The sequence below is a fragment of the Salvelinus fontinalis genome, chromosome 29, assembly GCF_029448725.1.
Source record: "Salvelinus fontinalis isolate EN_2023a chromosome 29, ASM2944872v1, whole genome shotgun sequence".
NCBI lineage: Eukaryota > Metazoa > Chordata > Actinopteri > Salmoniformes > Salmonidae > Salvelinus > Salvelinus fontinalis.
Window position 1 is genome coordinate 18,170,499 of NC_074693.1, and position 16,799 is coordinate 18,187,297.

The 16,799-nt window shown below is 42.3% G+C and overlaps 1 protein-coding gene across 10 annotated transcripts in view; it reads right to left on the bottom strand.

Annotated features, from left to right (window-relative positions):
- mbnl3 (muscleblind-like splicing regulator 3) overlaps positions 1–16,799 on the bottom strand; it is a 93,866-nt gene that overhangs the window by 22,718 nt on the left and 54,349 nt on the right. For all 10 annotated transcript variants that reach the window (XM_055888470.1, XM_055888475.1, XM_055888474.1 and 7 more), the window contains exons 3-5: positions 4,000–4,185; positions 3,140–3,352; positions 2,785–3,018 (exon numbers count right to left, since the gene is read on the bottom strand). In XM_055888470.1, coding sequence (XP_055744445.1) covers positions 2,785–3,018; positions 3,140–3,352; positions 4,000–4,185 — 633 coding nt within the window. The remainder of the gene's footprint in view (positions 1–2,784; positions 3,019–3,139; positions 3,353–3,999; positions 4,186–16,799) is intronic.

Consider the following 16,799-nt stretch of genomic DNA (forward strand, 5'->3'; position numbering starts at 1 on the left):
AGAAGAACAGCATGACATTCAAAATGATGATGTACTTGAAACAAAGGACGTGTCATTTGACTCAGCTAAGCTAGATGAGCTCAGTAATTGGAGGAAAAATGGAGTGTTTGAGGAAGTCAAAGACATTGGCCAAAAGTGCGTCTCAACAAGGTGGGTGTGTACCCTTAAAGAATCCTTAACTGGAATAGTGCCCAAAGCACGTCTAGTGGCTAGAGGTTTTGAGGAGCTGGCTGCTAAAGAACTCCCAAAAGACTCACCGACATGCACCTCAGAGTCACTCAGATTGCTGATGTCAGTGATCTGCCAGAAAAAATGGAAACTTAATTCCATAGACATCAAATCTGGATTTTTGCAGGGAACAGAGCTGTCAAGGGACATTCACATCCGACCTCCGCCTGAAGCTAAAAGCGAAGGAACACTGTGGAAACTAAAGAAGTGTGTGTATGGACTGGCAGATGGATCACTCTACTGGTACAACAAAGTCAAGGCAACAATGCTGAATACAGGTGGAAAAATGTCACAAGTGGATCCTGCAGTCTTCTATTGGCTTGATCAAGACTGCAATGTGACTGGAGTACTTGCCTGTCATGTTGATGACTTTATCTGGGGTGGCTCACAGACCTTTGCTTCAACTGTGATTCCACACCTCAAAGCTGTTTTCTAAGTTGGCCGTGAGGAGCATGATCATTTTTGTTATGTTGGCATAGAGTTTATTACAGTTGATGGAAAAATACTGATGCAACAGGAGAGCTATATCAAGAATCTTCAACCTATCCACATGGATTCTTCAAGAGCCGTACAAAGGAATTCCCCACTGTGGAATTGAAGCTGGTCAATTGAGGTCAAAGATAGGACAAATTTTATGGGCTGCGAGACCGAGTAGACCTGGTTTGATGGTTGCAACTTGGCATCTAACACAAAACACGGCACTGTACAAACCATTCATGAGGCAAACAAAGTTGTTCGCAAACTGAAATCACAAAAAGTGACTTTAAAGTTTCAGCATGTTGGAAAAGATGACTCTGAAACTAGTTGTCTTCAGTGATGCTTCGCTAGGTTAACACTGGTGGGACAAAACGGCACTTTCTACCTGTAGTTTGTGTCACTGTCAACTACTCATTAGTTGATGCTGTGAAGTCAACCAAATCTGTCAGAGAAAAGACTTTGAGATTAGCAGCATCAAGGAACTTATTCAAGCACAGAGAATCCAGAGGATTCTGTGGTCGACCACAAAGAAAAAGCTTGCTGACTGTCTGACTAAAAAAGGAGCATCCGGTCTTGTGCTCCTACAGGCTCTCGCTCCTACAGGCTCTCAGTAATGGAAAGTGGCAGCTTGAGTAATACAAATAAAAACTGTCACACAACCCATTTGTAATGGGGGATCTTGAATAATACTTGGACATTGAATTATGTTGTTGATGTTTTATTTGTCTTTAAAGAAAAGGGGGAGATTGTTAAGTTCATGTTTTAAGTATCCCTATATTTCTGTTATTACGGGGCTATCACTCAGTCAAGAGTGCGCATGCGCAGGAGGTCTTGGTCGTTGTTGGACCTAGCCTCGAGTGTGATGGCTACTTGTAGTGTGTTCATATAGTATAGTAAACTTTGTTAAACTGGAACTTTGTCGTTGTGTCATTTCGAGTTAACAGCCATTTGATTAATTGTTCAGCAGTCTTATGGCTTGGGGGTAGAAGCTGTTATTAAGGAGCCTTTTGGTCCTAGACTTGGCGCTCCGGTATCGCTTGCTGTGCGGTAGCAGAGAGAACAGTCTATGACTGGGGTGACTGGAGTTTTGACCATTTTTGTGGCTTTCCTCTGACACTGCCTAGTATACAGGTCCTGGATGGCAGGAAGCTTGGCCGCAGTGATGGGGGGTGTTGTCATGCCCTCTTCACGACTGTCTTGTTGTGTTTGGACCATGATAGTTCGTTGGTGAGGTGGACACCAAGGAACTTGAAACTCTTGACCCGCTCCACTCCAAACACTTCATGGCTACCGACGTGATTGCTACATGGAGGTAATCATTTTGGCAGGTTACCTTAGCTTCCTTGGGCACAGGGACTATTTTGGTCTGCTTGAAACATGTAAGTATTACAGACTCGGTCAGGGAGAGATTGAAAATGTCAGTGAAGACACTTGCCAGTTGGTGCGCGCATGTTTTGAGTACACGCCCTGGTAATTCTTCTGGCCCCGCGGCCTTGTGAATGTTGACCTGTTTGAAGGTCTTCCTCACATCGGCTACCAAGAGCGTTATCACATAGTCCTAAGGGAACAACTGGTTCTCTCATGCATGCTTCAGTGTCTCTTGCCTCGAAGCGAACGTATAAGGCATTTCGCTCGTCTGGTAGGCTCACGTCACTGGGCAGCTTTCGGCTGGGTTTCCCTTTATAGTCCGTAATAGTTTCAAGCCCTGCCACATCAGAGCCGGTGTCGTAGGAATCAATCTTAATCCTGTACTGACGCTTTGCCTGTTTGATGGATTGTCTGAGGGCATAGCAGGATTTTTTATAAGCGTCCGGATTAGTGTCCCGCCCCTTGAAAGCGGCAGCTCTAGCCTTAAGCTAGCGCTGCCTATTTAAAAATAAGATGGAGAACAAGATATAGGACAAAAAATACCAGAGTTTTGGCTCAGGTACAGCCGACTAGCAGTAGCTAACGCCACATACAAAACCTCCCACAAAAAACACGTAAATTCAAAGTATTGATATAATATTGACCAAAATAATATTGCGATATGCAATTGTATGAATATTTATCCCATCACTAGTGTTTACCATGACTCACCATGGCGTTGGCGGTTTGGCTGGCCTGGTGCTGGGCGGCCTTAATCCTTGCCTGCAGGTGGGCAGGGGGGTGGAAGTACTTGCACTTGTCCCTGGAGCAGCGGCCCTTGATGTAGTCCATACAGACGATGACTGAGTTTTCACTGCCGTCCACCATGGCTGCCTCCATAGGGTGGGCGTAGCGGCAGTCGCCCTCGCCCCGCGTGCAGTTACCCCTCTGGAACTCACGACATACCTGGGTGGTGTTAGGGTTGGGGGGTTGGCACCGTCAGAGAAGGAGTTCGGACCACAGAACAAGAATGATTCTATTTCTCTGCTACAGACTGGGCTACGGCAAAGACACAAACAACACATACCTCCAGCTTGTCTGTCCGCATGTGCTTCTGCTGGGAGCTGCTGTTGCCCATGACCTGGAGGCCGGTGGGGCTCCCTGGGACCAGCAGGGGGGCCTGGTGTAGCAGCTCAGGCATCAGGCCCATCCCTGGACCCATGTGGCTTAGATACGGGCTGAACGCCATACTGGGACTGGTGGCCAGGGACGACATACTGGGAGTCATAGGGAACGTAGTCTGAGAGAGAAGGAGAGATGGAGAGAGGGAGGAAATGAGGGGAGATCAGAGAGAGAAACAGCCTGTGAACAGCCATGGTTCAAACTGTAGATAAATGGAGAAATATAACTGTGTAAATCGAATGTGTTGACTAAATAATGAGGATGGTTTGGTGTAGGCTACATACTATGGACTATACATGAAATACTGTGTAGTGTGGGCTACATACTATGGACCATACATGAAGTACTCACTTTGCATTGTGGGCTACATACTATGGACTATACATGAAGTACTCACTGTGTAGTGTGGGCTACATACTATGGACTATACATGAAGTACTCACTTTGTAGTGTGGGCTACATACTATGGGCTATACATGAAGTACTCACTGTGTAGTGTGGGCTACATACTATGGACTATACATAAAGTACTCACTTTGTAGTGTGGGCTACATACTATGGACTATACATGAAGTACTCACTGTGTAATGTGGGCTACATACTATGGACTATACATGAAGCACTCACTGTGTAGTGTGGGCTACATACTATGGACTATACATAAAGTACTTACTTTGTAGTGTGGGCTACATACTATGGACTATACATGAAGTACTCACTGTGTAGTGTGGGCTACATACTATGGACTATACATGAAGTACTCACTGTGTAGTGTGGGCTATTCACTATGGGCTGCAACTGGGCTCCTGGCAGCATGAACTGCATCTGTTGGGCCAACATGGCCGCTGCTGTCTTCTGCTGGATCAGGTTGTTTCTCCCGTTGATCTCCAGCTGGGTCTTAAGGTGGGGAGGGGGGTGCAGGTACTTACAATTGTCACGCGTGCAGCGTCCCTGGGGAGGGGGAGAGAAGAGAGAGCAGCTGAGTTGTGGTGCATCGTAGCTGATGAATTGCGGCATCTCTTAGCTATTTAGATTTAGGAAAGATGAACCGGAGTGACAGGAATATGAGAGTAATGTGATTGGGGGATCAATCACTCTGGGGTTCCCCTGACAGGACAGCCATAAAGACAACAAGATGGAGACCTCCATGTCATTTAGGAGGAAAAGCTGTTCAAGCTCTATCACTTGGGGCACGTCCCAAATGGCACCCTATTCTCTATATAGTGCACTACTTCTGACCAGGGCACATAGGGCTTGCACTATACAGTATAAGTAATAGGGTGCCATTTGGGATAATACCCTTTGTCACGTTCCTGACCTATTTATGTTAGTTTTTGTGTGTTAGTTGGTCAGGACGTGAGGTTGGGTGGGCATTCTATGTTATCTGTTTCTATGTTGGTTTTGGTTTGCCTGGTATGGCTCTTGATTAGAGGCAGGTGGTTTGCGTTTGCCTCTAATTAAGAGTCATATTTAGGTAGGGCATTCTCACTGTTTGTTTGTGGGTGATTGTCTCCTGTGATGTCTTCGTCGTTGTCGATGTGTTTCACTTACGGGACTGTTTGGCTGTTCGTGTGTTTCGATGTACGTTTCCTGTCCGTGAGTTTACGTTTGTTATGTGAGTTTATGTTCAGGTTCCGTTCTACGTCGTTTTTGTTATTTTGTAAGTTTTGAAAGTGTTTGTTTTCGTGTCATCGGTTTTCGTTATAAAATAAAGATGGCATATTTCCCTGACTCCGCATTTTGGTCCGAAGATCCTTCTCTCCTCACCTCATCTGAGGATGAGGAAAGCGACAGCTCTTACACCCTTGAAGTGAAGTGCATCACTTGAGGTGTAAATGCTCAAAAATGGGATAAAGTAGAAATTCAGTAAAGCCTATTTTGAGTTAGAAAATCCCACACTGAATATCACACAGTAGATAGTGATATAGGCAGTGATAGTAAGTCATAAGAGACAGTACATGCAGGGTAATTAACACCAACATAGAACTTAATTTGGAGTGTTTTATTTTGTAATATATGCCAAACTGGGAGTATCAAGGACATTGAGAGAAAAAGTGCAGGGAATGAAATTACTGTTTAATTCTAGTTCTTAATTGACATAGTACTATCTCTGAACCAAATTAAAATGTTAGTAACAATTACACTATGTACCCTGGTATTCAAGGAAAACATTTTTTAAATTGACAAATTAAGTGTTATTGAAATAGCGCCTGTTGTGTGTCTGCCAGGATTCACTATTTTCACCTTTGCACAGTTATGTTCGTGGTACCACGCTGACAAAGGGTAAACTCAGGGGAATAGGGTGTCCTAATTGACACCCTATTCCCTAAGTAGCGCACTACTTTGACCAGAGCTCTATGCATACAATTTGGAACAGATCCAGGGTACAGAAAACACATGCTACAATCTCACCCTGGTCCTAAATCAGGCCAGACCTTATAGCCATATACCCAGTGCAGATGTCGGATCTTAACTTGATCACTCTTTTGTCGCAGAGAATTTTCCTGCTGAGTCAGGAAATTTCGTGATTCCCTGAAAATCAGCAGTTCTCTTTCTCTCCATGCAGAGGCAGTCAAGTCATTGGGATCAGGGCTTAATGTCATCGTGGCCGAACGACAACATTAAGAACATACAGCTTGCGGGTTATACACTCCATCGGCAGGACAGAACAGCAGCCTCTGGTAAGACACGGGGCGGGGGCCTATGCATATATGTGAACAGCTGGGGCAAAATATCTAAGGAAGTGTCAAGGTTTTTCTCGCCTGAGGTAGAGTATCTCATGATAAGCTGTAGACCACACTATCTACCTAGAGAGTTTTCAACTGTATTTTTTGTAATTGTCTACATACCACCACAGACTGATGCTGGCACTAAAACCACGCTCAATGAGCTGTATACTGCCATAAGCAAACAGGAAAACGCTCATCCAGAGGTGGCGCTCCTAGTGGCCGGGGACTTTAATGCAGGGAAACTTAAATCAGTTTTACCTAATTTTTACCAGCATGTTAAATGTGCAACCAGAGGGGGGAAAAAATCTAGACCACCTTTACTCCACATACAGAGATGCGTACAAAGCTCTCCCTCGCCCTCCATTTGGCAAGTTTGACCATAATTCTATCCTCCTGGTTCCGGCTTACAAGCAAAATTTGAAGCAGGAAGCACCAGTGACTCGGTCAATAAATTACTGGACTGCCTTGGTAGCACAGACTGGAATATGTTCTGGGATTCTTCCAATGGCATTGAGGAGTACACCACATCAGTCACTGGATTTATCAATAAGTGCATTGAGGACGCCGTCCCTACAGTGACTGTACGTACATACCCTAACCAGAAGCCATGGATTACAGGCAACATTCGCACTGAGCTAAAGGGTAGAGCTGCCGCTTTCAAATAGATGGACTCTAACCCTTAAGCTTATAAGAAATCCTGCTATGCCCTCCGACGAACTATCAAACAGGCAAAGCGTCAATACAGGATTAAGATCGAATCATACTACACCGGCTCCGAAGCTTGTCGGATGTGGCAGGGCTTGCAGACTATTACAGACTACAAAAGGAAGCACAGCCGAGAGCTGCCCAGTGACACGAGCCTACCAGACAGGCTAAATAACTTCTGTGTTCGCTTTGAGGCAAATAACACTGAAACATGCATGAGAGCATCAGCTGATTCCGGACGACTGTGTGATCACGCTCTCCACAGCCGATGTGAGTTAAGACCTTCAAACAGGTCAACATTCACAAGGCCGCAAGGCCAGACGGATTAACAGGATGTGTACTCTGAGCATGTGCTGACCAACTGCATGTGTCTTCACTGACATTTTCAACCTGTCTATGACCGAGTCTGTAATACCAACATGTTTCAAGCAGACCACCATAGTCCCTGTGCCCAAGAACACTAAGGTAACCTGACTAAATGACTACCGACCCGTAGCACACACGTCTGTAGCCATGAAGTGCTTTGAAAGGCTGGTCATGGCTCACATCAACAACATTATCCCAGAAACCCTTGACCCACTAAATTTGCGTACCGCACCAACAGATCCACAGATGATGCAATCTCTATTGCACTCCACACTGCCCTTTCACACCTGGACAAAAGGAACACCTATGTGAGAATGCTATTCATTGACTACAGCTCAGCGTACAACACCATAGTGCCCTCAAAGCTCATCACTAAGCTAAGGACCCTTGGACTAAACACCTCCCTCTGCAACTGGATCCTGGACTTCCTGACGGGCGGCCCCAGGTGGTAAGGGTAGGTAACAACACATCCGCCACGCTGATCCTCAACACGGTGACCCCTGAGGGGTGCGTGCTCAGCCTCCTCCTGTACTCCCTGTTCACTCATGACTGCACGGCCAGGCACAACTCCAACACCATCATTAAGTTTGCTGACGACACATCAGTGGTCGGCCTGATCACCGACAAAGATGAGACTGACCTCCTCCCTATAGGCTGAGACCTGACCATGTGGTGCAAGGACAACAACCTCTCCCTCAACATGATCCCGACAAAGATGAGACTGACCTCCTCTCTATAGGCTGAGACCTGACCATGTGGTGCAAGGACAACAACCTCTCCCTCAACGTGATCAAGACAAAGGAGATGATTGTGGACTACAGGAAAAGGAGGACCGAGCACGCCCCCATTCTCATCGACAGGGCTGTAGTGGAGCAGGTTGAGAGCCTTGGCGTCCACATCACCAACAAACTAACATGGTCCAAGCACACCAAGACAGTCGTGAAGAAGGCACGACAAAACCATTTTTATTTATTTTTTTATTCACATTGCTCTAGCAAGCACTAAGAAAACTATGAATTGATTGATGATGTCGTAGGCACAGCTTGTCCCATGACTTAATCACAAAAATTGAGGATGAGATGATAACTACGAAACAAACATTCTGGATAATATAGAGAATCTGGAACTATTTATTGATATGCTTGAAAAAGAAACGGATACATCGAAGCGAACAAGAAAATACCTTTCATCGAGTTCTGCGAGCGAAACGGGAGGAAAGTCGGCGTCTAAAATTCCAAACTTAACATTGGAGGGGGAGGTTTTTATAACTCTGTCTCCAGAAGATAGAGCATGGCTTACAAGCATGAATGAGCAGTTGAAAAAACTGGATCTATTGCCTGGCCTACTGGGGGAGGTTGAGGCCTTCAAAACAGGAATGGATTACTGTAGTAATATGATGGAAGAAAAACGAGCGGAAAATAAGATCATGAAAACTACCCTGGACTCCCTAAAAGAGAGGCTACGGTATGATATTGAAAACTACCCTGGACTCCCTAAAAGAGAGGCTACGGTATGATAATGAAAACTACCCTGGACTCCCTAAAAGAGAGGCTACGGTATGATATTGAAAACTACCCTGGACTCCCTAAAAGAGAGGCTACAGTATGATAATGAAAACTACCCTGGACTCCCTAAAAGAGAGGCTACGGTATGATATTGAAAACCAAATTACTTGATCTAAAGTGCAGAAGTATGAGAAATAATATTGTTATAATGGGAAGGAGGATGAAAACGAAAACGATCAATCAACGGAGGAAAAAGTCAAGGTGTTACATGAAACGTAATCTCAAAATTACATGAAACATAATCTCAAAATGACGGACGAACAGGTGGAAACAATTGATTTTCAAAGAGCTCACCGTTTTGGTGGCAGAGCAGAGGGAAGGCCCCGTCCGATCGTAGCTATGGTAACCCACTACAAAATTAAGACTGCCTTGTTACAACAGGGTAGGGAATTGAAGAACAGTGGAGAGACGTAGTGGAGAGAGTGGAGAGACGACGTGCCCTGTACCCCACTTTCAAAAGGCTCCGAGCAGAGAAGCAGAATGTTCGTCTAGTGGTCGATACATGATATGTAAATAATCAAATGTTCAAGGACTGGAAGATTACAACGTGGCTGTGAGTGTAGCTACCTCCTGTTGAAGTGGTCCCTGGTACATATATGCACTGTACAATACAGTACAAATATGGATTCATAGATTCAAACCTTTTTTTTGCATGAACAACTTTATTTTTGTTTTTATTCATGCATTATGGAACCGTGGACTATGTGGACTTAAAATAAGGTTGGATTTATGGTAATGCAGAATGGGTATAATGAGGTTTTGATTTAGGGGAAGGCAAGAATGGGTAACGCTGACCTGTTTTTTTAAAATGATTTTTTTTATGTATTTAATTTGAATACTGTACATTAGAAATACCAAGGTATTTTTTTGTTTGTTTAATATGATATGTACTAATTGTATAAGTTGGATATATTATGACTTAAAAGCTGTTATATAAGTGTGGCCCTTGTTCGCTGATGTGAATCGGAATGATTAGCTTTTAAGATAAACTTAATAAATATGAATAGATGTATTATAGGGCTAGGATAAAGGATTATATAGTTATAAACCTGCCCAAGTTTTATATTGGAATAGGCCTATACAATCCTAAAATAATTGGCATTAACCTTTTACATTTAAAAAATAAATCTCAATATAAAAAATTTAAATTCTGATTATTCTTCCGATACACACTGGCAAATGGGTTGTTGTCTCTAGTGTGTGGGCTGGTTAACACTGGGATAAAGTGATTCAAGTTAACGGTAGAACTAATACAATAATTGGCTTATGGAAGAACTTCTCTAAGAGAGAAAAGTATATTATATATTTCTATATAAGCTATTTATGCTGCCTTTTATATTCTTGATCCTAATGATATAGGCCTAGGTGTAAACCAGCCAAGGTGATAGAGCAACAACCCTGGAATAAGGGTGGAGAGAGGGTGGGTATACTCGCTCTGGATTGTCAGTACTGAATGTGTTCTTGGCTGTCGTGCCGTGGCTGTGTCGGAAACGATTGTCAGTTGAACTTGAGTATGCCTTCCCATAAGGTAGTGCCCAGGTTTGGCTTGCGGTCGGCTCTGGCACAGCTATGGCACGATACAACAGGATATAATGTGATGCCCAAGACACATTTTTACTTCCAGTCATTAGAATCTATGTTCCTCTTTCCTTCTTCCTTTTTTGTCAGAATACAACAGGATATTATGAGGACTATATGAAATACAGTGGGGCAAAAAAGTATTTGGTCAGCCACCAATTGTACAAGTTCTCCCACTTAAAAAGATGAGAGAGGCCTGTAATTTTCATCATAGGTACACTTTAACTATGACAGACAAAATGAGAAGAAAAAAATCCAGAAAATCACATTGTACGATTTTTTATGAATTTATTTGCAAATTATGGTGGAAAATAAGCATTTGGTCAATAACAAAAGTTTATCTCAATACTTTGTTATATACCCTTTGTTGGCAATGACAGAGGTCAAACGTTTTCTGTAAGTCTTCACAAGGTTTTCACACACTGTTGCTGGTATTTTGGCCCATTCCTCCATGCACATCTCCTCTAGAGAAGTGATGTTTTGGGGCTGTTGCTGGGCAACACAGACTTTCAACTCCCTCCAAAGATTTTCTATGGGGTTGAGATCTGGAGACTGGCTAGGCCACTCCAGGACCTTGAAATGCTTCTTACGAAGCCACTCCTTCGTTGCCCGGGTGGTGTGTTTGGGATCATTGTCATGCTGAAAGACCCAGCCACGTTTCATCTGCAATGCCCTTGCTGATGGAAGGAGGTTTTCACTCAAAATCTCACGATACATGGCCCCATTCATTCTTTCCTTTACACGGATCAGTCGTCCTGGTCCCTTTGCAGAAAAACAGCCCCAAAGCATGATGTTTCCACCCCCATGCTTCACATTAGGTATGGTGTTCTTTGGATGCAACTCAGCATTCTTTGTCCTCCAAACACGACGAGTTGAGTTTTTACCAAAAAGTTCTATTTTGGTTTCATCTGATCATATGACATTCTCCCAATCTTCTTCTGGATCATTCAAATGCTCTCTAGCAAACTTCAGACGTGCCTGGACATGTACTGGCTTAAGCAGGGGGTCACTGCAGAATTTGAGTCCCTGGCGGCGTAGTGTGTTACTGATGGTAGGCTTTGTTACTTTGGTCCCAGCTCTCTGCAGGTCATTCACTAGGTCCCCCCGTGTGGTTCTGGGATTTTTGCTCACCGTTCTTGTGATCATTTTGACCCCACGGGGTGAGATCCTGCGTGGAGCCCCAGATCAAGGGAGATTATCAGTGGTCTTGTATGTCTTCCATTTCCTAATAATTGCTCCCACAGTTGATTTATTCAAACCAAGCTGCTTACCTATTGCAGATTCAGTCTTCCCGGCCTGGTGCAGGTCTACAATTTTGTTTCTGGTGTCCTTTGACAGCTCTTTGGTCTTGGCCATAGTGGAGTTTGGAGTATGACTGTTTGAGGTTGTGGACAGGTGTCTTTTATACTGATAACAAGTTCAAACAGGTGCAATTAATATAGGTAACGAGTGGAGGACAGAGGAGCTTCTTAACTTCTTGAGAATACAGGGGGTGCTGTTTTCGCATTAGCATAATTTCCTCTACAGATTAAACTGCCTCTTATTCAATTATTGCTCTTACTATATGCATATAATTAATACCAGTGGATAGAAAACAATCTATAGTTTCTAAAACCGTTTCAATTTTGTCTCTGAGTGAAACAGAAGTCATTTGACAGCACTTTCCCTGACCAAGAAGAAGAATGCAAGATGTGTATGCTCGCTTTAACGCTCTGCCTATATATGTTCACGCCACCTATGACCCGAAACACACTTCATTCGTCTTCCTCTGGGTGTCAAGAGGACGTCAGAGGAGAAATTTTTTGTTTATCTTGTACTGACGTGAAATAAGACCTATTTCTTTGGCGTGACCGACAACTTCCGGTTCTCTGAATCGCGCGTTTTGGAGGTGCGATTGTCTTTTGTTTTGCTGCCGTTACGGATGAAAACTATCTCCGTCTCGAAGTTTGTTTGATACGTGTGACCATATCATCTTAATGTATGTTTTTTCAATATAGTTTAATCAGATTATTTGAATTTTTTCGGGAGTTTTGCCGTGTTCCGTTCTGTGAGTTTTTTTACTTTGGACAGAACCGTGCCAGTCGACCAGTACCTATGCTAAATGAAGAGGGAAAGTTGCCATTATGAATGGATTGAACGACTCATCAGGACTAAGGACACCTTGATCAACATTCTGATGAAAGATCAGCAATAGTAAGACCCAATTTACGATGTTATTTCATATATCTGTCGTGCATGTGAACTGGTCGGGGGCGACCAGCTGGTTCTGGCTGGCGTGGCTATGCTAATTTAGCGCTACATTTTGTTTTCGCTATAAAACATGTAATAAATCTGAAATATTGTTTGGATTCACCAGATGTTGGGCTTTCAATATCTGTACGCTGTGTATTTTTTCTGAAATGTTTTAAGACAAGTAATTAGTTATATGACGTTGGTCTCTGTAATTGTTCTGGCTGCGTCGGCACTATTTCAGATTGCAGCTGCAATGTAGAACTGTGATTTATACCTGAAAAATGCACATTTTTCAAAAAAAAACTATGCTATACCATAAATATGTTATCAGACTGTCATCTTATGAAGTTGTTTCTTGGTTAGTGGCTATATATATTTTTATTTAGTCGAATTAGTGATAGCTACTGACGCAGGAAAAAACTGTTGGAGTAAAAAAATTGTGTCTTTTGCTAACGTGTTTAGCTAATAGATTTACATATTGTGTCTTCCCTGTAAAACATTATAAAAATCTGAAATTGTGGCTTTATTCACAGGATCTGTATCTTTCATTAGGTGTCTTGGACTTGTGATTTAATGATATTTAGATGCTACTATTTAAGTGTGACGCTATGCTAGCGATGCTAATCAGTGTGGGGGGGGTGGGGGGTGCTCCCGGACCCGGGGTAGGTGCTCGGTAGAGGTTAAAGAAGAAGTTACAGGTCTGTGAGAGCCAGAAATCTTGCTTGTTTGTAGGTGACCAAATACTTATTTTCCACCATAATTTGCAAATAAATTCATTAAAAATGCTACAATGTGCTTTTCTGGATTTTTTTTTCTCATTTTGTCTGTCATAGTTGAAGTGTACCTATGATGAAAATTACAGGCCTCTCTCATCTTTTTAAGTGGGAGAACTTGTACAATTGGTGGCTGACTAAATACTTTTTTGCCCCACTGTATGTCTTGCGTGTAATGGACATAAAAAAGGGACTGGTCTTCTGATATATTTAGGTCGTTTTCTCTTTTTAAATTATTATTATTAAAAAAAAAATACGAACAATTGAATCCAATGAAGTGAGCAGGCTGGGCAAACATGCTTATAGCCTTGCTAGGACTTTCAAATATGAGCAGGCATGTATTAGATTGTGCTGTTATTATTTATATTATCTATTATTGTTACTATTTTTTTCAGACTTTTTTCCATGTTATTTTGTTATTTGGGGGTGGAATATTAGGACAATTGAAGGTTTACAAAGTTGCAGCTACAGTATGCTAAACAGTGCAAATATTATGTAACAGCTATACGGACACTTAATCATCATGGTGCTTTTTAATGGTAAGTTTACAAACATTGGTTGTAGTAAGTATAATTGAAACATGGGTATCATTATGGTAAGTGGGGAAATAAGTATAGCAAGTTATAATTGCAATGGTTTAGCAGATTATAAAAAAAGAATATATATTTTTACATGGCTAAAAAAGAAAGAATATAATATCTATTGTTTACAGGAAACTCATTCTACAAATCTAGATGAGGTTGGGTGGAAAAAGGACTGGGAGGGAGAAATATATTTTTGTCATGGGCAAAGAAACTCAAAAGGGGTGATTGTGCAAACTGTGCAAACAGGTCTGCAAGGAAGATGGATCCTTTTAAATGTTCTATTGAACCAAAAACACATCTGGCTAATTCATCTATATGGGCCAAATAATGATGATCCACACTTTTTCAAAAATATAATAATCTATTGAGCTCACAAGCAACAAAATAATCTATTATAACAGTGGGAGATTATAATACGGTTTTAAGTACCTCAGTGGATCGTAAAGGAAATCATTCTACAAACTATCACACTCAAGCACTTAAGGAGATTACAAAGATCATGGATACATTAGAACTAGTGGATATATGGAGGTTAAAAAACCCTGACCTAGTGAGATATACATGGAGGAGGCTTTATCAAGCTAGCCGTCTTGATTACCTCCTAGTCTCATTCCTGCATCAAAAGTTTTAAAAAGCATTAATAGGAGACTGAATGTGATCGGACCACCATCTAATTGGCCTCCATATAACTCTTACAGATTTCCACGTGGACGGGGAAAGCCTATTGGATGATGTTTTCTTAACTAAGACAAAATAATTCAGAATTTACTTTTTTTTGTACAACATAGGTACAGCAGATCCCCTTGTTGTATGGACACTTTCAAATGTACTTTTAGGGGCCATTCAATACAACACTCATCATTAAAACAAAAGCAGTTTAGGTCAAAAGGGATTTGACTAATAAAGGAAATAGAGGAAGTAACAGAGCAGGTAGATGGTAATGGAAACTGTACTATAGAGGCACAAAAAAGGTTAGAGGAAAACAAAAAGAAATGGAGGTACTTATTCAAGAATGATCAAGTGTAATGTATTACAAAAATACAGCGAATTGGATGGAAAATGGGGAAAAATGAAACATTTTCTTGAATCTTCAACACAGAAATTCTACCAAAAATAATTTACAGAAACTCGTCAAAAATTATGGAGTTATCCATGATTCACCAAATATTATTTTGAAAGAGGAAGCTAAATATTTTAAGCACATGTTTTCTTTTCAGTCTCCTCTATTTCTACTGAATGATGTTACATGTAAGGATTGATTTCCTAATAATAATAATAATGTAAAATTAACAAATTTACAGAAAGAACAGTGTGAAGGCCAATTTACAGAAGAGGAACTTTGTGAAGCAATAAAACATTTTCAGTCTGGAAAAACATGCCAAGAGTGAGCAAAGCTGTCATCAATGCAAAGGGGAGCTACTTTGAAGAATGTAAAATCTAAAATACATTTTGATTTGTTTAACACTATTTTGGTTACTACATGAGTCCATAAATGTTATTACATAGTTTTGATGTCTTCACTATTATTCTACAATAAAGAAAATAGAAAAATGAAGAAAAACCCTGGAATGAGTAGGTGTGTCCAAACTTGACTGGTACTGTACCCCTTACAAATATGTCAATTTATTATAATCTACATACAAATTAACACGAGACGTGCTGTAGCCTGCACATAACCTACATGAGTTACAATGTAGGTATGGTACTGCATTGCATACAAACACTGCTTCCAGCTGCGATTTTAAATATTTCTTCAGCTATTAAAATCCTCCTGCTGCAGGATTATTTTCCTCCTGCGACAAAAAGAGGTCAAATTAAGATCCAACATCTGGTATGTTTTCAGTCTACCAAGTAAGCAGCTTTTCAAAGGACAAACATCTCAAACCATGTGACTAATTGAGGGAGGGAGACACCCACACCATGTTGTGTAGTAGAGAAGGAGAGCAGAGACCAGCAAAGCCACTATGTGACCTCATTAGACTTGGAGAGATGCAGTGAAATGTGTTGTTTTACAGGGTCAGCCATAGTAGTACAGCGCCCCTGGAGCAAATTAGGCTTAAGTGCCTTTCTCAAGGGCACATCAACCGATTTGTCACCTTGTCGGCTCAGGTATTCAAACCAGCAACCTTTGGGTTAGTGGCTCAACACTCTAACTGATAGACTACCTGCCACCCAGATGCTGGCTCAACATTCCAAATGTAGGTTCCACTACACTGCTTATTTATTTTATTAGGCAAGTCAGTTAAGAATAAATTCTTATTTACAATGACGGCCTACCCCAGCCAAACCAGGACGATGCTGGGCCAAGCTTGTGTGTTGAACTAAGATCATGAGGCATTTCTAAGTTATAAATCTTCAAGAATCAATGTGTACATTTCATTAATTCAGCTGTCCAAAAGGATAAAGGGAACTGCAGATTGCCCCTTTAAAATACTTAAACTATAATTTCTGGCCTCTTTACAACAAGCCTATATATAACATTATCCATTTATCTTGTTGTAAAATGTAATTCAATGTATTGTAAATGTCCTCTGCTGTGCCCTCTCCCTCCCATCTAATAACACTTCATGGCGTGTTGGTGGAGGAGGGGAGGATGGAAGAAGGAGGGGAGGAGGAGGGGGGAGGAGTAGAGGATGGGAGGAGGGGAGTTGGAGGGGAGGATGGGACGAGGAGGAGGGTGGTTGGTGCAGGAACACTGCAGGTGAAAGCAGAGACTCAAGAGGAAGGAAGGAAACTGCAGTCCCCATTAAACTCCTGGGCTGGCAGCAGCTGTCCCTCCCTCCCTCCCTCGCTCCCCCCCTCCTTGCAGATGAGCTGTTTACCCCCTAAACAGGCTCCAGTCATAATCCCCCCCCCACCAACCCCCCTTTGCCTCGTGGCCTCCCTGCCACCAACCCCCCCACCCCACCCCCCACCCCTGCCTGCCACCAGCCCTCCTCCGCCTCGTGCCCTCCTCCGCCTCGTGCCCTCTCTGTCAGGAGGCCAGTAGGGAGGCAGCCAGCAGTGATTGGGACTAGCGAGGTAGTGATGTCA